This window comes from Monodelphis domestica, chromosome 3 (assembly GCF_027887165.1).
Source record: "Monodelphis domestica isolate mMonDom1 chromosome 3, mMonDom1.pri, whole genome shotgun sequence".
In the NCBI taxonomy this organism is placed as follows: Eukaryota; Metazoa; Chordata; class Mammalia; order Didelphimorphia; family Didelphidae; genus Monodelphis; species Monodelphis domestica.
This window is the reverse complement of record NC_077229.1, coordinates 81,958,827-81,984,145: the sequence shown is the minus strand read 5'-3', so window position 1 is coordinate 81,984,145 and position 25,319 is coordinate 81,958,827. Positions and strand designations below refer to the sequence as shown.

Genomic DNA, 25,319 nt, shown 5'->3' with positions numbered 1-25,319 from the left:
CTGGGCCCTTCCCTCTTTTTTTTTTCTTAATAATTTACTGTTTATCCTTTATATAGCTTGTTTGTATGCATTTATTTGTTGCCATTTGTAATTTATCATGGGGATAGTTAGAGATTTCACTGGCATGAGAACTTCCAACCAAAGAAATTCCTTTCTCTCAGTACCTTCTCTACAATTTACAGTGTTAGAGAGCTAGCTGCCCAGAGCATCAAGAAGTTATATATATATATATATATAGTTTTTTTACTTTTATTTTTATTTTTTCCATCTAAATTAGTTTATTTAGTCAATTTAGAGCATTATTCCTTGATTAAGGAAGTGATATATTTTTTTGCCCAATGTCACAGACAAACCGAGTCAGAGACAAGACTTGAATCAGGCAATTTTATACCACATTATCTATCATAACTGATAATATTTTTAAAATTACAATCTAAGAAGAACAGTGGAGTGGAATTGCTTGTCCATTACAGGAGGTGGGGGGGGGGGGGAAGAGCACAACATGAATGTAGATTTGTTACTGGAATAAAATAAAGAAAATTTAAAATAAATAAAAATCTAGGTCTTTAACTTTTCAATGTCTTAAATTCGGCTATTTCAAGTCCTATGTCTTGTGAAATCTGGGTTTTCTTCAGAGGAAAGGTAAACATTATCATATTGAAAAAACCCATTTAGTTTAAGAAAAAATTAAAAGATTAAAAATCAGTGCTAAAGGTGTTATTACACTTTAAATTATTTTTATTCTCTGTATTATAATTAATAAATTGCTATGCAGGTGACAAAAAGCCTCAAAATATTAATTGCAAAGGAAAATACATACCTGCAAAGAACTGATCTTTCTAATACAAATAAAATATAAATTATGAATATGCAAAATTTTTATACCAAAACTATTAGTTACAGATTTTAGATTGAAAAGTTTCATATTTATATATTACAGGCAACATAAGGAATTATTAATATATCCTTGTTTTATAAGACCTTACCAAATTCTAGCTTTAACAAAAAACTTTCTTCCCCATGAGAAACATCCCCAGAATCCACCATTGGTATGATTCTTGTTGAAAGGTAACATTTTTAAAGGAAATTACCTTGGCAGACACAAACTGTCTAAGGGTTGGGGAAATGATGACTACACCAAAAAGTATCAGAATATTTTTCTAAGAAATTTGATAGAGAATAAATTATTATGTAAACATTTGATACTTAATAATGGATTAAAACAGAAGTAATACTAATATTACAGTTATCCCAAAATAAATATCAAGATAACTAGAGTTCATCTTTTGCAGTTTGACTTTGGAAATACTTTTCCTTGATGTTTTCTCTTATCAACTGTTCCTCTTCCTCTCTTGCTTTTTTAATTTCTTCCTTAGCTTGTATCATATCCATTTCCTTCTCTGGATCCTATAAAAACAAATGAAAGGCTCAGTAATTATAGAATCTCAGAACTAAGAGGATATCTGAGCTATCCTAATCCAACACCTGTGTAAAAGCATGAATTCCCTTTACAATATCCCTAAGAAATCCTTCCCAGTGATGGGAAAACTGACCTCACGAGGATGACCCAGTTGTAAAGAAATTCCTTACAGCTCAAATATACCTCCTATAACTTCCACTCACTGGTCCTAGTTCTCCCTTCTGGGGCCAAGCAAAACAAATATACTCTCCTTTTCACATGACAGTCCTTCAGACATTTGAAGGCAGGAATTATGCTAACCTCCCTGCCCCCATACACATACACAGACACAGACACAGGCATAGGCACAGGCACAGGCATGCACGCGCGCATGCACACACACACACACACACACACACATCTTTACTTTTTCAGGGTAAATAGCCCCAGTCTCCTTGTTTGTAATGAACATATAGGCATTAATTATTTACTGAGTAACCAACACTTTGTCAGCTGCTTTGTAGAGGATAAGGAACTAATTTATAGCATAATTAGAAATCAAACATACATCTGAAACACTTAGAAAAAAACATGTCGATCTATAATTGATTGCTAAATTGCATGGTTATACTAATTCAGAGAAGGAACAGATTATTGTGGCCTAGATAGGATTTGAGCTAGAACCTCAAAGGGTTGGATTTAAATAAGTCTGAAGGACAGAGTAGAAGATTTTAGGTAATATGTGGAATGGGGAGCAGGAGAAGAGTGGGAAGGAAGAAAACAGAATGGGGAAAAGCACTAAGGTAGAAATGAGCCCGGCTTACGTTAATGAAATTTGGGAGTCTAAAAAAGATTGCTATGACATGAAATTTTCAGTGAGGATTTCAAAATGTCTAAAGATTTCTAAACAATGTGTACAGTGAAAAAGTATCCTTTGGTTTTTTTCAACTTTAGCTTTTAATTGACTTGAAGTAATGTTGTCAGTGTCACATGGGCAATAAGTATCAGCAAAGGCTTTTCAGATTCTCTCCCGGGTCTCCTTTCCTCTCTGTCCATCAGTCTGTTTGTCTCTCTTGCCTCATTGGCTCTTATGGGTTTAATTCTCATTTCTCTATTCCCAGACCGATAGAGAGCCCTACTCTCTCCTTTGAGTCTTAATCCCATGTCATAGGTTGCCTATGGGACATTTCAGACTGGACGTCCCACAGATATATTACATTTAGACATGCCTAAAATTGAACTCATTATGTTTTTGTTTAAACCCTTCCCTCTTCTGAATTTCCCTATGTCTGTCAAAGGTAGCACTATCTTTCTAGCATCTGAGATTTTAAATCTTGGCATTATTCCGGATTTGTCATTCTCCCTCACCTTCCCTTAACATCTCCTCTTTTATTTGAGCTCTTCTCCCCCTCACACAATTACCTGATCCCTCACTACCTCTTACATAGACTGTTTCAATAGTCTACTGAATGGTCTCCCTGCCTCTGATTTCTCCCACTCTCTCGGTAACTGAGGATGACGATTGTCTTTGTGCGCTTTCATCTGTGATGTAGATGAGTGTGCACAAAGACATTTGTGCATGAAGGAGATTTAAGTGGAAAAGTCGGTGCACAGAGACAGTCCCACTCTCTCAGCGTTGGAAGCCTGGGTCCAGTGGCACGAAAAGTCGAAAAGTCATTACATCTGGAGACTTCCTCAGCTGCATTGGATGGCCGTGTTGTCTTTTGTGCTCCAACACGCCCTAAGCACTCCACAGTGCTTTGCTGCATTGCCCTCTCAGCCATTGAACCTTCTTATTGGTTTCTTCTGTCTGTTCCACCGAAGCAGTCTTCACATGCTGGGTGAACAAAGCCCTGGTTCACCATGGGTCGACGATGACCCCATGGCTACCCTCACAAGGTTTAGCCGGCCTGTCGAAGCTGTTGCCCAGGGTGTGGCCACTGCCGCATTCTAGCAGCTACTGGGAGCCACAAGTGAGAGCTGGGTGTCAGGTGAGGATCAGAGGCTGGAGAGCTGCCCTAGGAGGGCACGACAAGCCCTCCATACCAGAGATACTACCCCTCCCTGAACACCCCATACATCCCCCCCCCCCCATTGTAAATACTGTTGCCAAAATAATTTTCCTTAAATGAAGATCTGACCAAGTGATTCTTCTACTCAACCAATTCCAATGGCTTCCTATTACCTCTGCCAACTAGGATTAAGCATAAACTCTTCTATTTGGCTTTTTAAAACACAACTGAGACCCAGCCTATCTTTCCAGCCTCTTTGGACGCTGATTATAACTCCCATACTCTGCAATTCAATCCAAGTGGCCTCCTCTCTGTTCTTCACTCACAACACTGAAGAATCTAATTGCTGTTCCCAGCATGCTCTGCCTCCTTACCTTTACCTCTCTTTCCATTTATATTGCATCTCAGCCAATATCTTCTCTATGAAGTCATTTCTGCTTCTTCTCAACTACTAGTGTCTTCCCTCCCAAGTAACTTTGTCTAAATGTGCATTTATTAAATTTATACTTATGCTGAATATATTTTATGCACTTGTAGTCAGTCTCTCCCATTAAAATGTAAGCTCACTGCAAGTAGGGATTGTTTCATATATTATAGTTACACCCCAGCCCCTAGAATAGTATCTGGAACACAGAAGGAGCTTAATAAATGCTTAACACAATCATCATTGATTTTCATCTCTTTCAATCTTTTTGAAGCCACACAGGATTGATTAGGAAGCAGTTTCTTCCCCTTGTGTAGTGTTCTAAGATCTTCCTTGCTGTTACCTTCTGAAAGCTGCTTCTTAAAGTAATCTCCTTGACTTTTGTATATCAAGAAGGTAGGTCCTGAATGAGGCTTTGAAAAAAAGTAGGGATTTTAAGAGGTAGAGGGAAGGAAGGGCATGCCTTAAGAAGAGAAGGCTAGTTTTATTATCTCTTAAAAAGAGTTGGTGGCATAAGACAGGTCCATGCACCTGGAGTCAGGAAGCCCTGAGTTCAAATCTTGTCTCAGATATTTACAAATGAAGTGACTCTCAGGAAGTCACTTAATGGATATCAGCCTAAGTTTCCTCATGTGTAAAATGGGGATAACATTAGCAGTGAACTCCCAGGGTTATTATGAAAGCAAAATGAGATAATATTTGTGAAGTGCTTTGCAAACCTTAAAGCACTATATAGAGGGTATGCTGGTAGCTAAGATGGTAGAGTAAGGGTCCAAAACCTCTGAACACACCAAAATAGAAAATAAAGTGCCTCAAGACAAAGGAAAGCTAGAGGGACATTTCTCATTGGCTTGAAAGGGGAGAGTAACCCACTGAGTGTATATCAGGAAGAATTTGCAGAATGCACACTGAGGGAATTTACAGAGTACACTGGGGAAGCTTATAGAGTGCCCAGTAGTACAAATTTACTTGCTACCAAGCAGCTTGAAGCAATGATACAGTAGAGGAGCAGCAGCCCAGGACCGGCATAGGCCTGAGGTAAGAAACTTCAGAGGTGGAAGTAGCCTTACACTTGGCCTGAGGCAAGGAATCCACAGAGCAAGGGAACAGCCCAACAGAGGAGATAACAGGAACACCAAAAGCAGGAGGAGCAGAATACAGCTGGAAAAAATTGCTACAAGTCTCCCCACAAGAAGTCAGTTGGTCCATTCCTTGGAAGTACACACTGAGGAACCCAAAGATGGTTGGACCCACTCCAAGTGCCAGAGAAAGCTTCCCATTGCAAGCTTGGAGCAACACTTCATCCACCCCAGGGAGCAGAGCAGAACTTCAGCAGATAGATAAGATAATGACAGTAACTAGAAAAATGGGTAAAAGACAAAGAAAATATCTAAACTTAGGAAGTTATTTTAATGACAGGGAAGATCAAAATATAATGTTAGAAGAAAACAACAATGGCAAAAAGGAAAGATGTTAAGCCTCAAAGGAAAGCAAGAAAGGATATCAGGTTCCAAAAGACCTCTTAGAAGAACTTGAAAAGAAGTTAAAAAATCAAATAATAAAAGAAATGAAAGAAAGGTTTAACAACTTGGAATCTAGAATAAGCCAAATGGAAATGGAAGCAAAAAAAAAATTTGAAGAAGACAACTGCCTAAACACTAGAATAGGGCAAATGGAAAAGGAAACACAAAATCTCAAGGAAGAAAATAACATCCTAAAATTAGAATTAAGCAAATGGAAGCTAATGACTCCATAAAGCATCTGAAAACAATAAGACAAAATCAAAAGGATGAAAAAAATAGAAGAAAATCTGAAATACTTCACTGGAAAAACAACTGACTTGGAAAACAGATACATGAGAGATGATTTAAGAATTACTGGAATACCTGAAATCTATGATAAAAAAGAGCCTGGATGCCATATTATAAGAAATTATCAGGAAAACTTCCATGGTAACCTCAAGCAAGAGGAGAAAATAGAAACTAAACTAATTCATTGGTCACCTCTTAAAAGAGACCTTAATAAAAAGCATCCCAGGACAATTATAGCAAAATTCAAAAACTCTCAGATTAAGGAAATAGAACTGTAATCAGCCAGAAGAAACAATTAAAATATCATGGTGTCACAGTCAGGATTACACAAGACCTGGCAGCTTCTACATTAAAGGACCAGAAGGAATGGAATATGATATTCTAAAAGGTAAAAGATCTAGGTCTATAAACAAGAATTATGTGGAGGGAAAAGTGATATTTAATAAAATAGAGGACTTTCAGATATTCTTTAAAAAGTAGAGCTAGGGGGCAGCTGGGTAGCTCAGTGGATTAAGAGCCAGTCCTAGAGATGGGAGGTCCTAGGTTCAAATCTGGCCTCAGCCACTTCCTAGCTGTGTGACCTTGGGCAAGTCACTTAACCCCCATTGCCTAGCCCTTACCACTCTTCTGCCTTGGAGCCAATACACAGTATTGACTCCAAGACAGAAGGTAAGGGTTTAAAAAAAATAGAGCTAAAAAGAAAATTAGATGACCAAATTTGAGAAGCATATAAAGATAAAAAGAAAAATGAAAACTTAAAGATTTCAATTAGGTTGAATTGAGAACATTCATACCTGGAAGGTGATAATTAAGATACTTAAGATAAATATAATTCTTGAGTTGTATAAGGTGCTTAAAGTATTAAAGATAATTAAAGTATATAAGATACTTAAGAACTTTATCACTATTAGGACAATAAGAAGGAGAGTACATAGAAAGAATATTATATGAACTGGGGGAAGTGGCGACCAGAAGCAAAACACTTGTAAACAGGGAAAGAGAGAGGAGGGTAAATGGGGAAAATAAAATAGAGGGAAACACACAATTAGTAATCATAATTCTCGATGTGAATGAGATATACTCACCCATAAAATGGAAAAGGATTAAAAACCAAAATTCCACAATATGCTTTCTACAAGAAACATATTGAAAACAGGGAGGTGCATGCAAAGTCAAAGTAAAGGGCTGGTCTCTTTTTGTGGTAGCAAAGAATTGGAAATGGAGGGAGTGTCCATTAATTGGGGAATGGCTGAGCAAACTGTGGTATATGATGGTGATGGAATACTACTAGACTGTAAGAAATGAGCAGAATGATTTCAAAAAGGGCTGGAAAGACCTACATGAACTGATTCAGAATGAAATAACAAAACCAGAATGACATTGTACACAATAATAGCAATATTGTGGAATGATTAACTGTGAAAAGGCTTAGCTGTTATCAGCAATACAACGATTTAGGACAATTCTGAGGAACTTATGACAAAGAATGCTACCCACCTCCAGAGAAAGAATGTTGGAGTCAGGATGCAGATCAAAGCATGCTATGTTTTCACTTTAGTTCATTTTCATTTTTATTTTATTTGGGGTTTGGTTTTATATAAATATTCTCTTACAAAAATGAACAATGTAGAAATGTGTTTTGCATGATAATACATGTATAACCCAGATCAGTTTGCTTTCCAGCTCTTGGAAGGGGAAGGGAAGGAAGGAAGGGAGGCAATTTGGAATATATAACTTCAGTAAATGTATGTAGAAATTTGTTATTACATGTAATTGGTAAAATAAATTTACAAAAAATGTAAAAGGGGGAAAAGAATCTATTATGCTTCAGTCAAAGTAAAAAAAAATGAGCAGGGGTAGCAATCATGATCTCAGGAAAAGCAAAAGTAAAAATTGAACTATTCAAGTGATAAGGAAGGAAATCACATCTTGATGAAAGATACCATAGGCAATGAAACAATATCAGTACATAATATGTGCGTCAAGTGGCAAGGCATCCAAATTTCTAAAGGCAAAGTTACATGAGTTACAGGAGAAAATACACAGTACTATGTAAATGTTAAATATTGTAGGGTAAATAAAAGTAAATATTATACAATAAGACAGGAAAATTAGTTTGGAGCCAAGTTGTGAAGGGCTTTAAATGCCAAACAGGATTTTATATTTGATTCAGAGGAATTGTGTAGTTACTGTCAGTCAGTCAGTCATCGAGTGTTTGTTAAGCACCTACTATATCCCAGGTCCTGTGCTAAGAGAAAGAAATCCTCAGGAATCTTCAGGAGCTCACAGTCTAAACTGAGGAGACAACATGCAACAACTATGTATAGGATACATACAGAGTAGTCACAGAAGGAAGGGAGTAGTCACAGTGAAGACACTAAGATTAAGGAGGTTTGGGAAAGGCTTATTGTAGAAGATGGAACTTTAGCTGAGAGTTGAAGGAAGCCAGAGAAACTCAGAGGCAAAGATAAGGATGGAGAGCTTTCCTAGAAGGAGGGAAGGCTAGTGAGAACATATGTGAGGGATAGTAAGAAGACCAGTATCACTGAACTGGAGGGAGTGGTTAGCTAATAATAATAATAGTAGCTAGTTCTTAGTGCCTACTATGTAAAGCACTTTATGATTATTATTTCATTTGATCCTCACAACTCTGGGAAGAAGCTGTTATTATGACTCTCACCTTACAGATGGGGAAATAGGTAATAGGTAATATAGGTGAATAGAGAAAAGGGCCCAGGAGAGAACCCTGTAGGACATCCTTTCCCACAGTTAGCAGGCATGATCTGGATGAAGATCAAGCAATGAAGGCAGAAAAGAAGCCATCAGATAGGTGGGAGATCAGAAGAAAGCAGTGCCCCCAAACCTAAAGAGGAGATTATCAAGGAGAAGAAGGTGATTGACAAGGTCAAGGGCTGTAGATAGGGCAAGAAAGATGAAAATTGGGAAAAGGTTATTGGATTTCACAATTAAGATCATTAGTAACTTTGGAGAGAGTAGCCTCAGATGACAAGGTCAGAAGCCAGACTAAAGAATTAAGAAGAGTGAAAGGAGATGAAGTTTAGTCCTCTATTGTGAACAACCTTTTCAGGGGATTCGGCCACAAAAGGGAAGGGAGAGATACAGAACAAGAGCTATTGGAGATAGATGAATCAACTGAGGGTTGGACATGGACACAGCAGTAGTGTGATTTTTAAATCTCCTCCATCTTGCTTGGTCTAGCACCCAAAGATTGTGCACACCCACACATGTGCTATTCAATGACAAATCAGAAATAACTAACTGCCCACCTGGGCTGTCCTAAGCCAAACTTGAGCCACCATTGGCAAGTGTGAGGCACAGGAAGTGAGGTAGAGAACAGCCTCTGGAGTTCGTGCACTTCCTGTGGACAGGGCTAGGCACTGGTTAGTTCTAGGAGCTGGAGCAAGGAGGAGTCCCACAGGCAGCTTTCCTTCAGATTGGTCACATGAGTGAAAGGACTGATTCCCTTCTCTACCTTGGTCTTCCAAGGCCTAAACTCCCTTCTGGCTCTGCCAGAAGGTTGAGTTAACCTCTTTCCTCGTCCCCTTCTTTCCTTCTTTCCCTCTCCTCCTTTCTTACTCCTGATGTGATTAAACTACCATAAAACTCCATTCTGACTTGAGTGTTTCATTTTTTTTTAAACCCTTACCTTCTGTTTTGGAGTCAATACTGTGTATTGGCTCCAAGGCAGAAGAGTGGTAAGGGCTAGGCAATGGGGGTCAAGTGACTTGCCCAGGGTCACACAGCTGGGAAGTGTCCGAGGCCAAATTTGAACCTAGGACCTCCCGTCTCTAGGACTGGCTCTCAATCCACTGAGCTACCCAGCTGCCCCCTTGAGTGTTTCATTTAAGGTTTTCATAAGTAAAATCCTTGGGGACCTTAAATTAATATATATCAGTCTTTTAAAAGTGATTTCAATATCACAGTAGGGAAGTCAGTAGAAAAGCAGCCAATAGATAGGAAGTGTTTAAAGAGAGAAGGGTTTAAGTGAGAGAACAGGGTTGATGGTGTTATGGTGCTAAAGGGTAGAACAGGGTAGATGGTGATATAGAAGAGAGGATGGAATGGGATCACTTATGCTTGTGGAAGGGTTGGTCTTTGCAAGGAGAAGAGCCATCTAATCAAGTTAGACAAGAGTGAAAGAGGAGATAGTGGCAGAAAGCATCTGAGTGGTGTGAAATGAAGTAGAGGGGAGAAGAGCTTCTATGAATAGCCTTCATTTTTTCAGTGAAATATGAGATACTGGAGTTCATTGAACAATGGAAACATAGAGATGTTCTCCAATTTTTCCATGCCCTTCCTTAAATATAGTGACCATAAGTAAACATAATAATCCAAGTATGGACTGACTGAGGGCAGAGTATAATGTCACTTCCTTATTACTGGGATTTATATCTTTCTTAATAAAGCCCAAGATAACATTAACTTTTTGGTTGCCTCATCATATTCAAACAGTTTTGGGGTCTCTTAAAAGCCTCAGATCTTTTTCAGATATTTTGGACATTGCTATCTAGCCATGTCACTTTCATCTTTTATTTCTGAAATTTATTTTTTAACCCATTTAAGACTACAATTATTCTCAATGAATTTTGTTTTACTAAATTTTTTCCTGATGCTCTTACATCTTATAATAAAAATTATAATTATGTTCATAAGGAAATTAAATAAAAAGGAAATATAGGTAGATAAAAGGCATATAATAAATGTTAATTTTTCCTGCCCATTCCAACTGCATGGCCCTTCCCTCCCTTCTATGATTTCCTATACCACTTACTGTTTGCTATGTATTTAAATAGAAATTTTATTTACCTTTGTCCTTCCCCAGGTTTTTAGGCCAAAATCTGCAGCATAATTTTCATCATCAGTGATCAAAAAGTTATCAAAGATGGTTCCAGATCTTACCTAGTCATAAAAGGTGAGTCTATTAATTTTTATTATAAAAAGCTTTAAAATATTTTCATAAGATCATTATGGTGAAGGCTGAAAAAGTCCTTAGAGATCATGAAGATTGAATCCCTTTATTTTCTTTTTCTTCTTTTTCTGATTCTCAAATGTATCTGTAACTTAAGGGGTTTGGATTTTCCCTCAAATGATGGCAATCACATTCCATCCCCACTCACCCATCCTATAGTACTCCAATAAATTTACAATAGGTGGAATCAGTACTTGTACTAAAAAAAGAAAATCAAGTCCCAGTGGCAAAGTGACTGACCCCAATTTACACAGCTACCAAGCACCAGGAAAATGTTTCTGACACATTATGTACTTAAAGAAAAGGTATAGAAGAATTGTGATTTGTGTTGATAAAGGAAGACAAATTCTTAGATCCTTCAATTTGGAAAATGGAATGCTATATTTTTAATCATATAAGAATTTAGCACAAAATTCCTATTGTTTTTTTCCCCGGTACTATTTTAGTGATTACTGCTTAAGAGAGCATGATTAGGGGGCAGCTAGGTGACTCAGTGGACAGAGAGCCAGAATTGGAGTCAGGAGGATCTGGTTCAAATCTGACCTCAAACACTTCCTAGCTATATGACCCTGGGCAAGTTACTTAACCCCAATCACCTAGGTTTTTTTTTTTTTTAACTCTCACCTTCTGTCTTAGAATCAATACTGTGCATTGGTTCTAAAGCAGAAGAGCAGTAAGGGCTAGGCAATGGGGGTTAAATGACTTGTGTATTATTATCCTATAATGCAAAGTTTACATTCTTTTGAGAGTCATTTTAGGATAAGAAACTTGCTACCTCCCAGATTCGAAGAAGTGAACTGTTTGGAGAAGACAGCCAAGAAGATGCCTTCAGGAACCACATGCTGCACCAAAAGATCCATAGTGAACTTTAGGATGTGCTAAATTAAACCATGGGGGGTTGAATGCATTTATTTTGAATGTACACTTTTATGCCAAAGGGGACTGCCCTCTAATGGACTTTTTGTCAATACACCTAATGTTGGTTTTGTTCTTTTTCTCTTTTATTTCCCTTTTATCCCCAAATTATTGTATATACCTCTTGTTATAAGTTTGGTTATGTTAACATGATCCATTGAGGTGACTAGTCTCCCAAAGGGTTCCAGGGGGAATGTGTAGTTGGAATTTTGTACCCTAGGATTACGTTTCCCAGAATTCCTTTCCTCTGTGTCCTCATGTTGTTTTGTTTTTGTTTTACATTTGGTTGTTAAAAGTTTCTATAACCATGCCCTCAGGGTCTTTTTCCTGTTAATATGGCTGGGAAAGCGCTCTTTCTCTCACTTTACTTCCCTTTTTTTTGAGTTATTATTATTAAATCTTATAAGAATAATACTTGGAGTATTTGGATATTTTATTTTAATCTTACACTTGTCTAGGTTCACATAACTAGGAAGTGTCTGAGGTCACATTTGAACTCAGGACCTCCCATCTCTGAGCTTGGCTCTCAATCCACTGGGCCACCTAGAAGCTGCTCTCCCTTCTCCCCCGCCTCAATTGCCTAGTTCTTATCTACTCTTATGCCTTAGAAGTGAAACTTAGAATCAATTCTAGAACAGAAGGTAAGGGTTAAAAAAAAAGAGAGACATGGTTAAACAAGTTTATAGAAACTTTGGGTAACAAAGTATATTGTATTTAGAACATCATAATCTTTCAAAGGATTACTTGACCCTGACCTTAGCCTCAATGTCCAAACAATTCTATTGCTTTGTACCCTTTTCAAAACATAATTGTGCTAAAAGCAAGAAGAAATCACACTTCTATTTGACTTCTGTGCAGGAGAAGTCTTCCATCAGATTTTTATATATCTTGCTTTTAGCATAAAATATGAACTCCTTAATCTGCGTATCAACCAAATCAAAAGTAGTCTCTATGTGTAATAGTTATTTCACATCCATAGTGTTGCATATGTATCCATATGTATATGCATATATATATAAATGATATATACATCTATATAGCACAAACCCTCACTTTTAAAAAATTATCTGATTTTTGCTGAAACCATTCATTTTTATATAACATTTGTTCTAAAGATGTCTCCCCTCTTCTTACCTAGAGGATTACTCTTTATAACAAAGATGAAAAAGGAAAGAAAAAAGGCCAGTTAAGCAAGAAAGAAAAAAGCAGTTTCACCAAAACTAATAATGAACACATTGACTGTGTCTGACAGTATATGCAACATTCTACAATCTCTAGTCCCCATCTAGGCAATGAAATGAAGAGTTATATTTTTTCAACTTTTCTCTAAGGCTGAGCTTAGCCATTACATAGAGTTTAATTCATGGAAAACAGGTTGCCAAGTGAATTATTTAGGTTATATGAAAGTTGTTGTTCAGTCATTATTTTGTTTCCAATTCTTTGTGCCCCATGAACCATAGCATACCAGACCCTTCTACCTTCTACTAACCCCCAAAGTCTTGTTCCAAGCTCATGTTCATTGCTTCTATGATCCTATCTATCCATCTACAGGGAATATATTCTGTCTCCTTTGAGATAATGCATTGGCCAAAATGACTTACAAATAATTATTATCTAAAACCAAATTTAATTCTATGTGGGGAACTTCTGATTTTATCTTTTCTATAAAATTATAAATGAAGTCCACTAAGCCCTAATATTGACATAGTTCTTCAGGTCCAGGCAATAGAACAAGGTCTTTTTTATATAATTTAATAATCATCTTCTCTTGGAAAGAATTCAAGAAAGTCTCCCTTTACTAAATACTTTTCAATAATGAGTGGTGTTGCAATGACATTATAGTGGGACACAGGATGAAAAGAACTCTTTAATCCCAAAACATAATAACTTCATCTTTCAGAAGCTTAACGCATCCATGTAATATTCAACTAATTTAGCTACAGACAATAAAAGTTGAAGCATCCTCTAAGTAATAAAATAAGAATATTTATTTCAGCTTATACTGTAATATTATATCAGGTTTTATCAAATATTTGCTATCAACATTATTCCTCAATGCTTTAATGACTTTAATAAACCTACCAAATATATCTAGCCTGGTATTCAATTCAGAAGGGATCAAATCGCTTAGATTCTAATTAAAGTGAATTAAACCTAAATGACCTGCCAGAGTTCCAGTCCAATAACACCGATATCCTCATATTCTAAGAATTCAAAATCTTGCAAGTATCCTGGGTTTTCAATCTTCTTATGAAGCCAAACATCTTTATAATCTGAATTATCTAATTTCAATCCATCCTGCAATAAACAACAAAAAAATGGTCAACATATGACCTCATGATTATAGAACTGAGAACTGTAGGAGACTTTAGAAATTATCTAGTCTAATCCCTCATTTTACAGATAACGAAACAGGGTCACTTGGGTGTGACTCATCCAAGGTCACACAAGGATTATAGTTTAGAAATCTAGAAATCCAAACCTTCTGATTCCAAATCTAATGTTCTTCCTACTACACCAAAATATTCTTGCTAATCCACTCATGGTTATAGCCCCATTGTGTTATGTCATTCTTGAAGAAAATGATAGATACTTTATGTTTAGGTTTCTGAATCACTGATGGCTGCCATTCTCCATCCAATTCACTATTCCAGTCACTAGGTTTGTTGGCACTGGCATCCAAAAGGTGCTTATCCCAGTCCTATAAAAGAAAAACAATGGATATTTATATTCTACTAAGGGGATTCTCACATAGACTCCACAGTTTGGGAGAGTACAGTCAAAATTCCATTCCTATCAATTTGGTCTTAGTGTTCCATTGACCAAAGTTGAAGGCAGGGTTTGCTTTATTTCTGAGTTTGTATTCCTAGCACCTAATACAGTGCTTTGCCCACAATAAGCACTTAAATAAATGCTTGTTGAATTATTTGCTCATTCAAGTGCTTTGGATTTCCTTACCTGCCAAGAAATTCTAGTCAAATACATGGGTATGCATATTTTTCCACCCTCTAGCAAACACATTAAAGTATTTAATGATCAATCTAGCAATCAACAACCATTTGTTGAGTTCCTACTATGTTTCAGGCACTGTGCTTGGTGTTGGGAATACAAGAATAAAGTATAGCAATCCCTGCTTACATGTAATATATATGCACATGTGTAAATATATACCTATGTATCTATGCTTGTATGTAAGGGAGAGAGATTTAGTTCCATTCTTCCTCCAAGTTTAGATGATGTACATGTACTCATACATGATGAGGTTTAGATGTGTTCATAAGACAGTAACATGCTGTTATCCCATTATAAAATGTGAACATTTCTCCTGGATCAAATCAGAAGGGGCAATGCATTTGTTTGGACTGAAACATTAGTTATTCCCTCCCCAAAAATGCTTTAAGTAATTAAGCCTGCCAATGGTTCAGCATTCTGCTTGCCAGTCAAACTAGCCTGTCTGCAGCTCCTGTACACATTATTTCATCTCCTGTAACTTTATTCAAGCTGTCCACTATATTTGGAGTGGTCTCACTCTCTATCTTCATCTCTTGGAAACCTTAGTTCCTCTTTTAAACACAACTTAGGTGCCATATCCTACATGGAGCTTTTCCTAATTTCCATCTCCCAATGCACCAAGTTGTTTGTTTTCTCCTCTCTCCCTATAGTGAGTCTGGATTTACTATTTCTCTATTTTGTATTTATTTATGTTCCTGCTGGGTCTTCCCAATAGAACATAAGCACCATTTTTGTCTTTGTATCTCCAGGGCCTTGCACAATGATTGGCACATATAGGTGTTTAATAAATGTTTGTCAAATTGCTTTGAAGTAATAAAGAATGAAGGAAGCCAAGTCAGGATAACCCCCTCTACATAATGACTAGAGCTATGGCCAAAATAATAATTAGAATAACAACTGTAAGCAAACAGGATGCTTTTGTTGCTTTGTTAGTTATTATGTTGGATTACATATATTATATAAAATGCACATAAGCACATATCCTGACAGCAGCAACAAATTTTTAATCTATCTCCATGCTGTCATATAGGCAGCTCCCAGATTCCCTAATTATGTTCAAAGCTTAATTCAAGTACCACTTTTTTATACCAGGTCTTGCTTTCATACTTCTCCCAGGTTACTATTGCTTTCCCTACCCTCACTCTGAAATTTGTATTTATTTTGTAGAAATTTTTTATTTTTTTATCAGTGTATGTATCCTTCTCTACACCACCTCCTTTTAAAACTCCTTTAGACTAGAGACTGCTTTGTTTTGTCTCACTATCCCTAGTACTAGGTGCACAGTGGCCATTCAATAAAAACTTATTGAATTGAACACAAATTCTGGCAGTCTTTCTAAATCTGCAAAATTTTCCTGTGATGACTTATGTGACCATCATTTGAAAAGCAATGAGGAGATGGTTTCCATTAGAAAGTTGGCCAGTATGTGACAAATTATTTTGGCTCTGGTAATGTGTTCAATATTTTTTTAAAGGATTTGGTAATCTCCTAAAGTTTGTCTCTGTAACAAAAGGTAGTCTAAAGGCTCATCACCAGATTTATAAGCATTTATTAATAAAAAGAGAGATAAAGTTAGTGAGAGTTTGAGAGGTATCAGTCTAATTAGAATTGATTCATTTGGCTGACTAAGGCCCTGTTCCCACTACAGTGAGCCTTCAGACCTCCTTTTATTTGTTACATTTCTCTCTATACAGATATCCGGATCAGCTTTCCTGTTCAGAAATGCTATCACTGACTAGTTCATGTTATATAACTGTTTTTGTTTAGTTTCTTTTTTTTTTAAACCCTTACCTTTGCCTTAGAATGGACACTATTGATTCTAAGATAAGAGAGAGGAAAGGGTTAGGCAAATAGGGTTAAGTGACTTGCTTAGGGTCATACAGCTAGGAAGTATTTAATGTCAAATTTGAACCCAAGACCTGATTCATGCATAAAACATAGCATATTCTAATATTTCTTTAAAATCTATAATTTCATTAGTGTTGATACTTCTTCCACAATGCAATAAATGTAGATTCCACATAGAAGTAGGTAATCCACAAATTGCTATGGGAATAAAAAATAGAATGTGAGGTAGCTAGCACTTTGTTATGAACCTCTCCAAGCTTGGCTAGATTAGTTGTCATATAACAATCTGTATACAGGTCTGTTTTTAAAGTCTTTCCAGGCCATCAAAATCCATCAGAGATTTCACTTCACTAGCAAAGTCTTTAAAAACTTGGGATCACTTTGATTCCATGATGGGGCATTAAAGGAGGACTTTAGTAGAAGCAGAACAAATATAGCTCAAAAATACTTCACATTTAAGGGAAGAAAGAACACAATAAATTATTTTTTTAAATGTCAGCGATGCAAAAAAAAAATGTATACCACATTTACAATAGTAAAAAAACAAAAATAAAAATACACCAGCATTTAACTTTAAATGTTACAGATCCTTTCTACAGTACTGTAAATCCTCCAAGATATATGATCAATATGCAAGTGCTACATACTTTTGGAAAGAGAATTGGGCATTATCAATTGAGTACTGATGTGTTAACCAGCTATATGTAAACTATATTTTATTTTTTGCATAAGTTCTACAAATGTTTAGAGAAAAATAAAACCTGAGATGGAACATCACTGGGTTTATCATTCTGAGACAATTTATCCCAATTCTCAGGCATCTTCAAAGCAGATTTCTCCATTCTTCTAATTTTTTGTAAATTCCAATCCTCTTCTATGCTGCCTGATTCGATTATATCAGTATCAATTTTCACTTCATAAGTTAGATCTGGTCTTAATGTCAGAGTGTATAAATGTGTAAAGCCATCAACCTGAATATTTTAGAGAGAGAAAAAAAACATTTATTATGCTTCTCTTCCTGCTAAAATAGGTACTTTAAAATTCCTTCATTGGTAACAATTATGTTGGAAATTGAAAAGCATAAAGAGTAATTTTTGGACTATGAGTTACTTAGCTACTATAAGAGCTAACATGACATAAAAAGTAAAAATCCAAATATAAATAAAAGATACTGTATAATTATTTAGTTTACAGCAGGATCTTTAATTATGTTGATAAGTTTCTTTAAATACTAAGATTTCACTCAATACATTCACAATGATTCCCATTTACAAAATGGACATAGATGTTTTCAGTAATGCTCTTTAAACTGAAGGATACCTTTCTTTTAAAGTTATTGCTTTATTTAGAGCAAATAAACACAATTAGCTATATTTTTTGTGTACATGTTTAAAGAAATTACTTTTAAACATGATTCTCCCCTTCATCAAAATTACATAGTTATATCTATTGGAAAAATTACCTGAGGCACCAAACATTGTATAGATTCATTGTGTTGAACTGATTCTCTAAGAATTAACGTAGTATAAAATTAAAATAACATGTCACGTCTTTAAAAAAATAGAAAAACTTCTAAATTATGTAACTGTGGAATGTAAGAGTTGGAAGAGACACTACAGATTAGTCAGACCAACAATCTCTTTTTATAGATAAAGAATCAAAAGACCAGAAAGGTGCCTAAAGCCACAGACCTAATTAGTGGCATAGCCAGAACTAGAACCTAAGATTTATAGCTCAAAAATTACTGTCTTTTCTCTATATATCATACCATGTAGATAAAAATAAATAGGTTTTCTTAAGTACAAGATTCAGTATAATCTTTTCTTGAAAAAGACTAGAGAAGTACTCAGAAAGTGTATCTTTCTACTTTATAACAAGTGACCTTAGACTTCAGTAATTTCAAGCCTCCAGAACACTCTTCAACCCAGAAAAACAATTACTTTCTTCAGGAAACAGAAACAGCTTCTTTGCAGCTATTAAGGAAAATAACTAAGAAACAAAGATCACTGTGACTGGACAATCTGTCACCTAGAGTAAAGGAGTTTTTGTACTGGGCAGAGTCATGTATGATTATGAAAGTCAAGCTCTTCCCTAGAAAAGCAGGAGGCACAGAAGAAATGACAATTAAAGATGATGAGGCAAGAAAATAAGTAAGAGTGAAGAGACTATTAAGCCCTATAAACTGCAGTGAAAGTTAGAAGTGGCACCAGGAGTAAGAAACAAAAAAACAAAGAGCAGAAGAGGAAACCAGAATTTGGAACATTGCCATAAACCTAGATTACAGTGGTTACTTTTCACTAATCTCTAGAAGGACCACAATTTCACACTAATGAATATCAGGCACATGATATGTATATGTAATGGACAAGGGAGGTGACATTTAGTGAATGGGTAAGCCAAGTCCTACTTATTACATTACTTTTAAGGGATATATGGTCAGATCCAAATAGTATCATGTTGTAGGCACATTAATGGCATAAAACTTTGAAGTGATATATAAATGTTAGCTATAGGTACCATATATTTGTAGAACATAAGCTTGGATGAACAGTACTTTAAAAAAATTGGTTCTATTACCTTTTTTAGCCTTTAAAATAAAAAGACAGTAAGATAGAGTATATGGAGCCTAGCACTTGAAGTCAGGATGTATATGGGCTCAGATGAAGCTTTTGACATTTACTGGTTGTGTGGCTTTAGGCAAATCACAATTCCATTGAAATTATTTCCTCAATTGTAAAGGGAGAATAAATAATACTAGTGTTATAAACTAATCATAGTATTGTTATAAAGATCAAATGGAAAATGTTTCTAGAGTACTTTGCAAACCTTAAAGCATTCTGTCCAGAAAAGGGAAGGGCACTGCTTTTAGGAGGGACATGCTCTGCAACATGTTCAGAGGAGGTACAAGAATGGTGAAGAGGCTAAAATTATGTCTTGGGAGGGGTGCTTGAAGGAATTAAAGATGTTTAGTATGAAGAAGACTTAATGGGAAACATGCTATTATAGCCCTTACATTACTGAAAAGCTATAATATGGAAGAAATATTAGATCCATTTTATACATAAGGCAGAACCAGGGCCAACTAATAAAGAGAGGTGAATTTTGGCACAATTGTAAGAACTTCCCCACAATTAAAATTCTCTAAAAAAAGAAATTGATTGGATTGAGAGACAGCTAGGAGGATCAGTGGATAAAAAGCCAAGTCTGGAGATGGGAGGCCCTGGGTTCAAATTTGACCTCAGAAACTTCCTAGCCATGTGACCCTGGGCAAGTCATTTAACTCCAGTTATCTAGCCCTTCCCATTCTTTTGAGTAGACCAATACTTAGTATCAATTCTAAGATAAAAGAGAAGAGTTAAAAAAAAAAAAAGATGGATTGCCTTCAGAGGTAGTGAAATCCTTTTAAAATGAGAGAAATTCAAAGAAAGTACAAAGTATTCAAGGATGAGCATTTGTTATAAAGAAGATCCAGAGTAGAGCCTTGACAGAGACCCCCAAGTTTAGAGGATAAGATATAGCTGATGATCCAGTAAAAGAGATGAAGGCATGATCAGAAGACAGAAGGAGAACTAGGAGGGAGCATCCACCTTTTAAAATAGTGCAAATAACTAAAAAGCAAGCAGACATCTGAAACTTTAAGAAAGCAAGTTCAAGGCTATCTTTAGGGTATCCATTTAGGTTCATGTGTCAAACCATTTTTCCTACAGTACAATAAATGACATTTGTAATAATTTTTCACCATCAAGGAATAGTTACATTATGTTCCTTATATTCTATTTAAGGAACTAAAGAGGCATGCTTCAGAAAGATTTTTATAGTTAAAATAAAAAAGGTAATTTGACACTAAAAAGGTTAAATTTCAGCTACCAGGGAACATGTCATAGGCTGTTGTATAATTATTATACTAATGTATTTCTTATTTTATAAAGTATAGTGTAGTATGGCAGTTTCACCTTAGTAAGAAATAGACACCTATACAAAAAAAGGAGGGGGATACCAGTCTATTGAGAAAAAAAATGAGGATAAACACTAATCTTCAGTTAATTCAAAGAATTGATTTGTTACTTTATTTTTGCTAATAATTGGTCTAAATGCTTATGACAAGCTGTAAGAACCAGTGAATAAATCTCTATCTTCCTTCATACACAGGAAGAAACGTAGTATAGTGAGAAAAAAAATCAGAGGGCTTTAGTTTGTTTTTATTTCACAGTTGGTAAGTATCAGAGACAGGATTTGAACTCAAGTTTCTCCAAACTCCCAGGTAAATACTCTTGCCATTGTAGGATAGTGATTCTCCTTGGAGTTTGGGTTCAAGTATTTGCTTTGCCACCTTGCACCTGGTAGGTTTTGACTAAATAATTTCACCTTACTGGGCCTCAGTTTCCCTATCTATAAACTAAGAGGAATGAACTAGATGATTTCTAAGGCCCCTATATGTTTGAAATACTATAATTCAGTCCATGTGCTAGCATACATCATTTACACAGTACCAAGGTTTATAAGTTACAGTATCTTTTAGAAATGTTATGAGGCAAATGTTAACAAAGAAACATTTTACAAGATGACTAATTTTTGCATGAGAGCATTTACCTTACACCTGATTGGTTTCTTGTTTGAATGATATTGATTCTTGTAAAATAAAATAACATGAACTTTCTTGATATCAAATCCACAAATATCAGGTCCTACAAAAAAAAAATCTATTCTCAACTTCCTTAGATATTTTATCATTATTAAATACATCAAACATTTCTTCTAAAATATGGGAAGCAAAGGAAAGGCTACATATTAAGCAATAACCATTGAAGTTATAAGCTATAAATGTATGGTAATATCTCACTTAAATGACAAGGAACAAAAAGTAAGCTGCCAAAAGTCCATATAAAGTTTAATCAAAGAGTTTTTCAAATACTTGTTCAAAATCCATTGAAATCTTACATTACATATAATTTACCATATTTGCCTTGGGGAAAGAAGGGAGATAATGATCTACTTTCCTGGAAATCATCAGATTTTGTACAGCAAATTAAAAGTAGAAAGTATAAGAGGAAATGGGTTGCTGGAAGCAGGCACACCATTAACAACAAAAGTTTACCTTACTTTGTGTAAAGGGAACTCAGAAATTATAAAATTCAGATATAAGAACTCAAAAAATAAAGTAATCTGAGACCAATTGGTATGACTGTTGTCCTTCATACTTGAAAAGGACTAAAAAAGCATCATTATGTTAGAGTCACTGTACAGTTTGTCTAACTATGGCTGATCAGACCAATATAAGCTTGGAAGGCTCTATTATAGGTTGGGCACAAATAGCCTGTATGAACATTTGGTATAAGAATGTCTCCTAAATCTGCTCATCAAGGAAAACATGTTCTTTTCAGTAGATTCTGTATGAGAAGGTAGAGCAGCACATGATACATACTGGAAAAATCACCATATAGAATAATAAAAATAAAAAAATTAGCACTTAATAGAACAAATTTTATTCTTGTCCAAAAGGAAGTTTTGCTATTGTACTAAATCTCTAACAAATTCTTCTAAAATGTTTGATAGTTTCAATTATATACTTATTTTAAATTTAAATTTTTTATTACAGTGATATAATTAGGAGAATTTGAAGCATATATTTTGGGCCTGAAAAATAACATATAGTGCATATTTTCATTCATTGTAGATAATTCCACTTAATAGCTCATGTATGCATTGTTCTTTAAAGTTTAAAAGACACTTTTACATGTTATCTCATTTGGTCCACTCTTATAAGGTAGGAAGTACAGGTTATTACTTCTATAATTGATGATGAAATGAAGTCTCAGAGAAGTTAACATTACACAGCTAAAAACTGATAGACATAGGATTTGAATGCACATCTTGTAACTCAAGTCCAATCTTCTTTCCATTATACCATGCTACTTGTCTTATTTTAACATAAATTCTTCCCTATTTTAAAGAATCAGTTCAGCACTCAAGAACTACATTAGGGAAACTAATGCAAATACAGCATTCATAACACCTTTCCCTCTTCCATGAACTTGAATTTATATACATTTCAAAATAAGGGGCAACTATGTGACAGTGATGTGGTAGAGAATGCTGTACTTTTAATCAGGAAACTTGGGTTTGACTCTAGACCTCGTCATTTAAGAGCTTAATGACCATGGGTAGATCACTTAGTTTGTTTCTTCATCTGTAAAATGAGCATAACACCATTCCCAAAACCTACTTATATGGTTGTTGTCAGTATACAGCATAGAAATGTATTATTAATAATTAAGAATCATTATTATAATCACGATAATGCTATATACCCATTGAAAAATTTAATCTAGGAAAGGGTACTGTCACTATTCAAAAGGAGATGTTATGACAAACTTTGGCCAACATTTCTGAAAGACAACTCTAGGACATCCTTTTTAGGAAAGTTCTTGAAAGCTGAACTCCTGACTATATATCATTACTTTTGCATTGTCAGTAGATGACTATTTAAATATATATTTTTAAAATAACTGCATTATTTAACTCACCAAACATAATGTAATATTGTGACTTCCCATTTAGGTTCTTTTGATCCAACTCTGAAGGAAAGATCTTAATATAACCCCCACCACAATCCATCTTCTGTTCATGTTTTACTGTATACTGAATAACAAGTGTCTTTCCTTTATTGCTAAATGGTTTAAATCGTGAGGAGATAGCATAAAATTTTGCATTTTCAGTGGTTTGCAGACCTTTAAATAAAAACATTGGTATAAGTTTACATATTTCAACTACAACAGCAATGTACTATCAGTGTGGTATGTTAATAAAATATAAAAAATAGTTAGCCTCCCTAGACTTTACAACAAAGTATATTTCAAATATATTAAGAGATATGTTAATACATTGGATTTTCATATCCATACATACTGCTAATAGGCTGGCTCACTTCTTATAAGGAATGGATTTTATATTCATGAATGCTTATATAGTCATACTGTAAAGGCACTTAAATAAACAACTTTTATTTTGAATAACTGGGAGAATAGTAGGAATAATTGGGAGAATAGTAGTGACACCAATTAGAAACAGAGATCTGGAAAAGGAGCAGGTTAATTTAATACTATTAATATTTTCCATTAATGAAAATCTGTCTTTCCTACCTCCCACCTCTCCCTCACCTCATCGACAAAGGAAAGAAAACAAATCCTTTGTTACAAACTTGTGATAATGAAGCAAAACAAATTCCCTTACTGGCAAGGTCTAAAAGAAAAACTATCTCACTCTGCACTCTAATCACTTACCAGGCAATAGGCAGCACATTTTATAAGGAATATTCTGGAAGCATGAATGAAGAATTTATTAGATGCTTATTATGTGAAAACTGCTGTGCTAAATGTTAAAGACACAGATGAAAAAGGAAGACAGTCACTTCTCTCCCCATTTAATTGGAGAGACGTGTGGAAGGTATCAAGTGCAAAGTCAAAAAAAAAGGTCTCATGTTCCTCAAGGTGCTGCTGATGTTGAACCATCTGACAGGGCCAAGGTCTTTGGTGACGACCTTTCTTTTCTTGGGTCTTCAATAGTTGTGGCTGCAGCATTTGCAAAGCAGCTGCCAGACTTCATAAGGGTTGCTTCCCTGGATGATGGCTGAGAGCAACAGGATGGAAGCCATGCTATTTCCAAGTCTCTTGGATTCAGGGTACTGGGTTGTCTCCATTGGTAGATGGAGATGATGGTGGTCAAGGTGGTAGTGGTGATTTGACTTGCTTGGCACATACTGCCTCTTCTCTCTTCCTCCGCTTACTGTTAAGCCAGGATGGCATCCTTGTCCTGAGTGGCAGTTGGGGATGGGCTGCCCCTTCTCCACAGGATTTGCATAGTTGGTCATTGCGCTGAGTGGAGTTCGAAGTCTTTCAAAGTTATCTTTATGGTACTGTTGTTATGGTATAATGGTATAAATATTTTTCCTGTTTCTGTTCACTTTATTCTGTATCAATTCATAAGTCTTCCCATTTCTCTAAAACCATCCTCTTCAATTTTTCAAAGCATAATAATATTATATTATATTCATATATCATAACTTGTTTGGCTTTTCCCCAATGGATGGAAACCCCTCAATTTCTAATTCTAATTTCTAATAGGTATTTTTGTATATTTGGGTCCTTTTCCTCTTTTTTTGATCTCTTTGGGGCATAGACCCAGTAGTGATATTTCTGAATCAAAAGGTATGCACCACTTAACAACTTTTGGGGCATAGTTCAAAATTGCTTTCAGGATGGTTGGTTTAATTCACAGTTCTACTAAAAGTACATTAATATGCCTTGTTTTCCCATGACCAGAGGGGCAGGTTTACTGGGGTTTTATTGATTTTTAACTCATTTATTGATGAATTCATTTTTTGATATTTTGAATTTGAGTGCTAGTGACAGATAGGGATATATATATATATATATATATATATATATATATATATATAGCATGCAGGTAGTTGAAAATGAAAGATTAAAGTTTTGGTGAGATGAAGGTTGAATTTATATATACATATGTATCTATCTATCTATATGTGTGGGAATAATCTGTATTCAAGTATATCATTGAATTGGTAGAAGCTGATGAGCTCATTAAGGATGAGACTAGAGATAAGAAAAAGGGGTCTAAGAGAGTCTTAGAAGATATCTAGATTTAGGGAGTTGGATATAGACCCATGAAACAGTGAAGATTGAGAAGGAACAATCAGAGTGATAGGAAATGAGGTAGATATGAAGAATGCGAGAGAAACCAAGTGTAATAGCTACCTTAGTCACCAAATCCAGTGGCCTCTTAGTCCTCATCTATCTTAACCTCTTGGCAGCTTTTGATAGTGTTGAGCACTCCTTCCTCATAAACTCAACAAGCGCAAAATGAAGTTCTTCATTTTCTTTTCTTTCAT

The 25,319-nt window shown here is 35.4% G+C and overlaps 1 protein-coding gene across 1 annotated transcript in view; it reads right to left on the bottom strand.

Moving 5' to 3' along the window:
- Positions 1–435: 435 nt before the first annotated feature.
- Positions 436–25,319, bottom strand: part of CALR3 (calreticulin 3) — a 34,140-nt gene continuing 9,256 nt past the window's right edge. Inside the window, exons 3-9 of the mRNA XM_007489732.3 lie at positions 22,936–23,139; positions 21,002–21,096; positions 17,173–17,382; positions 14,145–14,252; positions 13,715–13,849; positions 10,474–10,566; positions 436–1,407 (exon numbers count right to left, since the gene is read on the bottom strand). Coding sequence (XP_007489794.1) covers positions 1,273–1,407; positions 10,474–10,566; positions 13,715–13,849; positions 14,145–14,252; positions 17,173–17,382; positions 21,002–21,096; positions 22,936–23,139 — 980 coding nt within the window. The 3' untranslated portion in view covers positions 436–1,272. The remainder of the gene's footprint in view (positions 1,408–10,473; positions 10,567–13,714; positions 13,850–14,144; positions 14,253–17,172; positions 17,383–21,001; positions 21,097–22,935; positions 23,140–25,319) is intronic.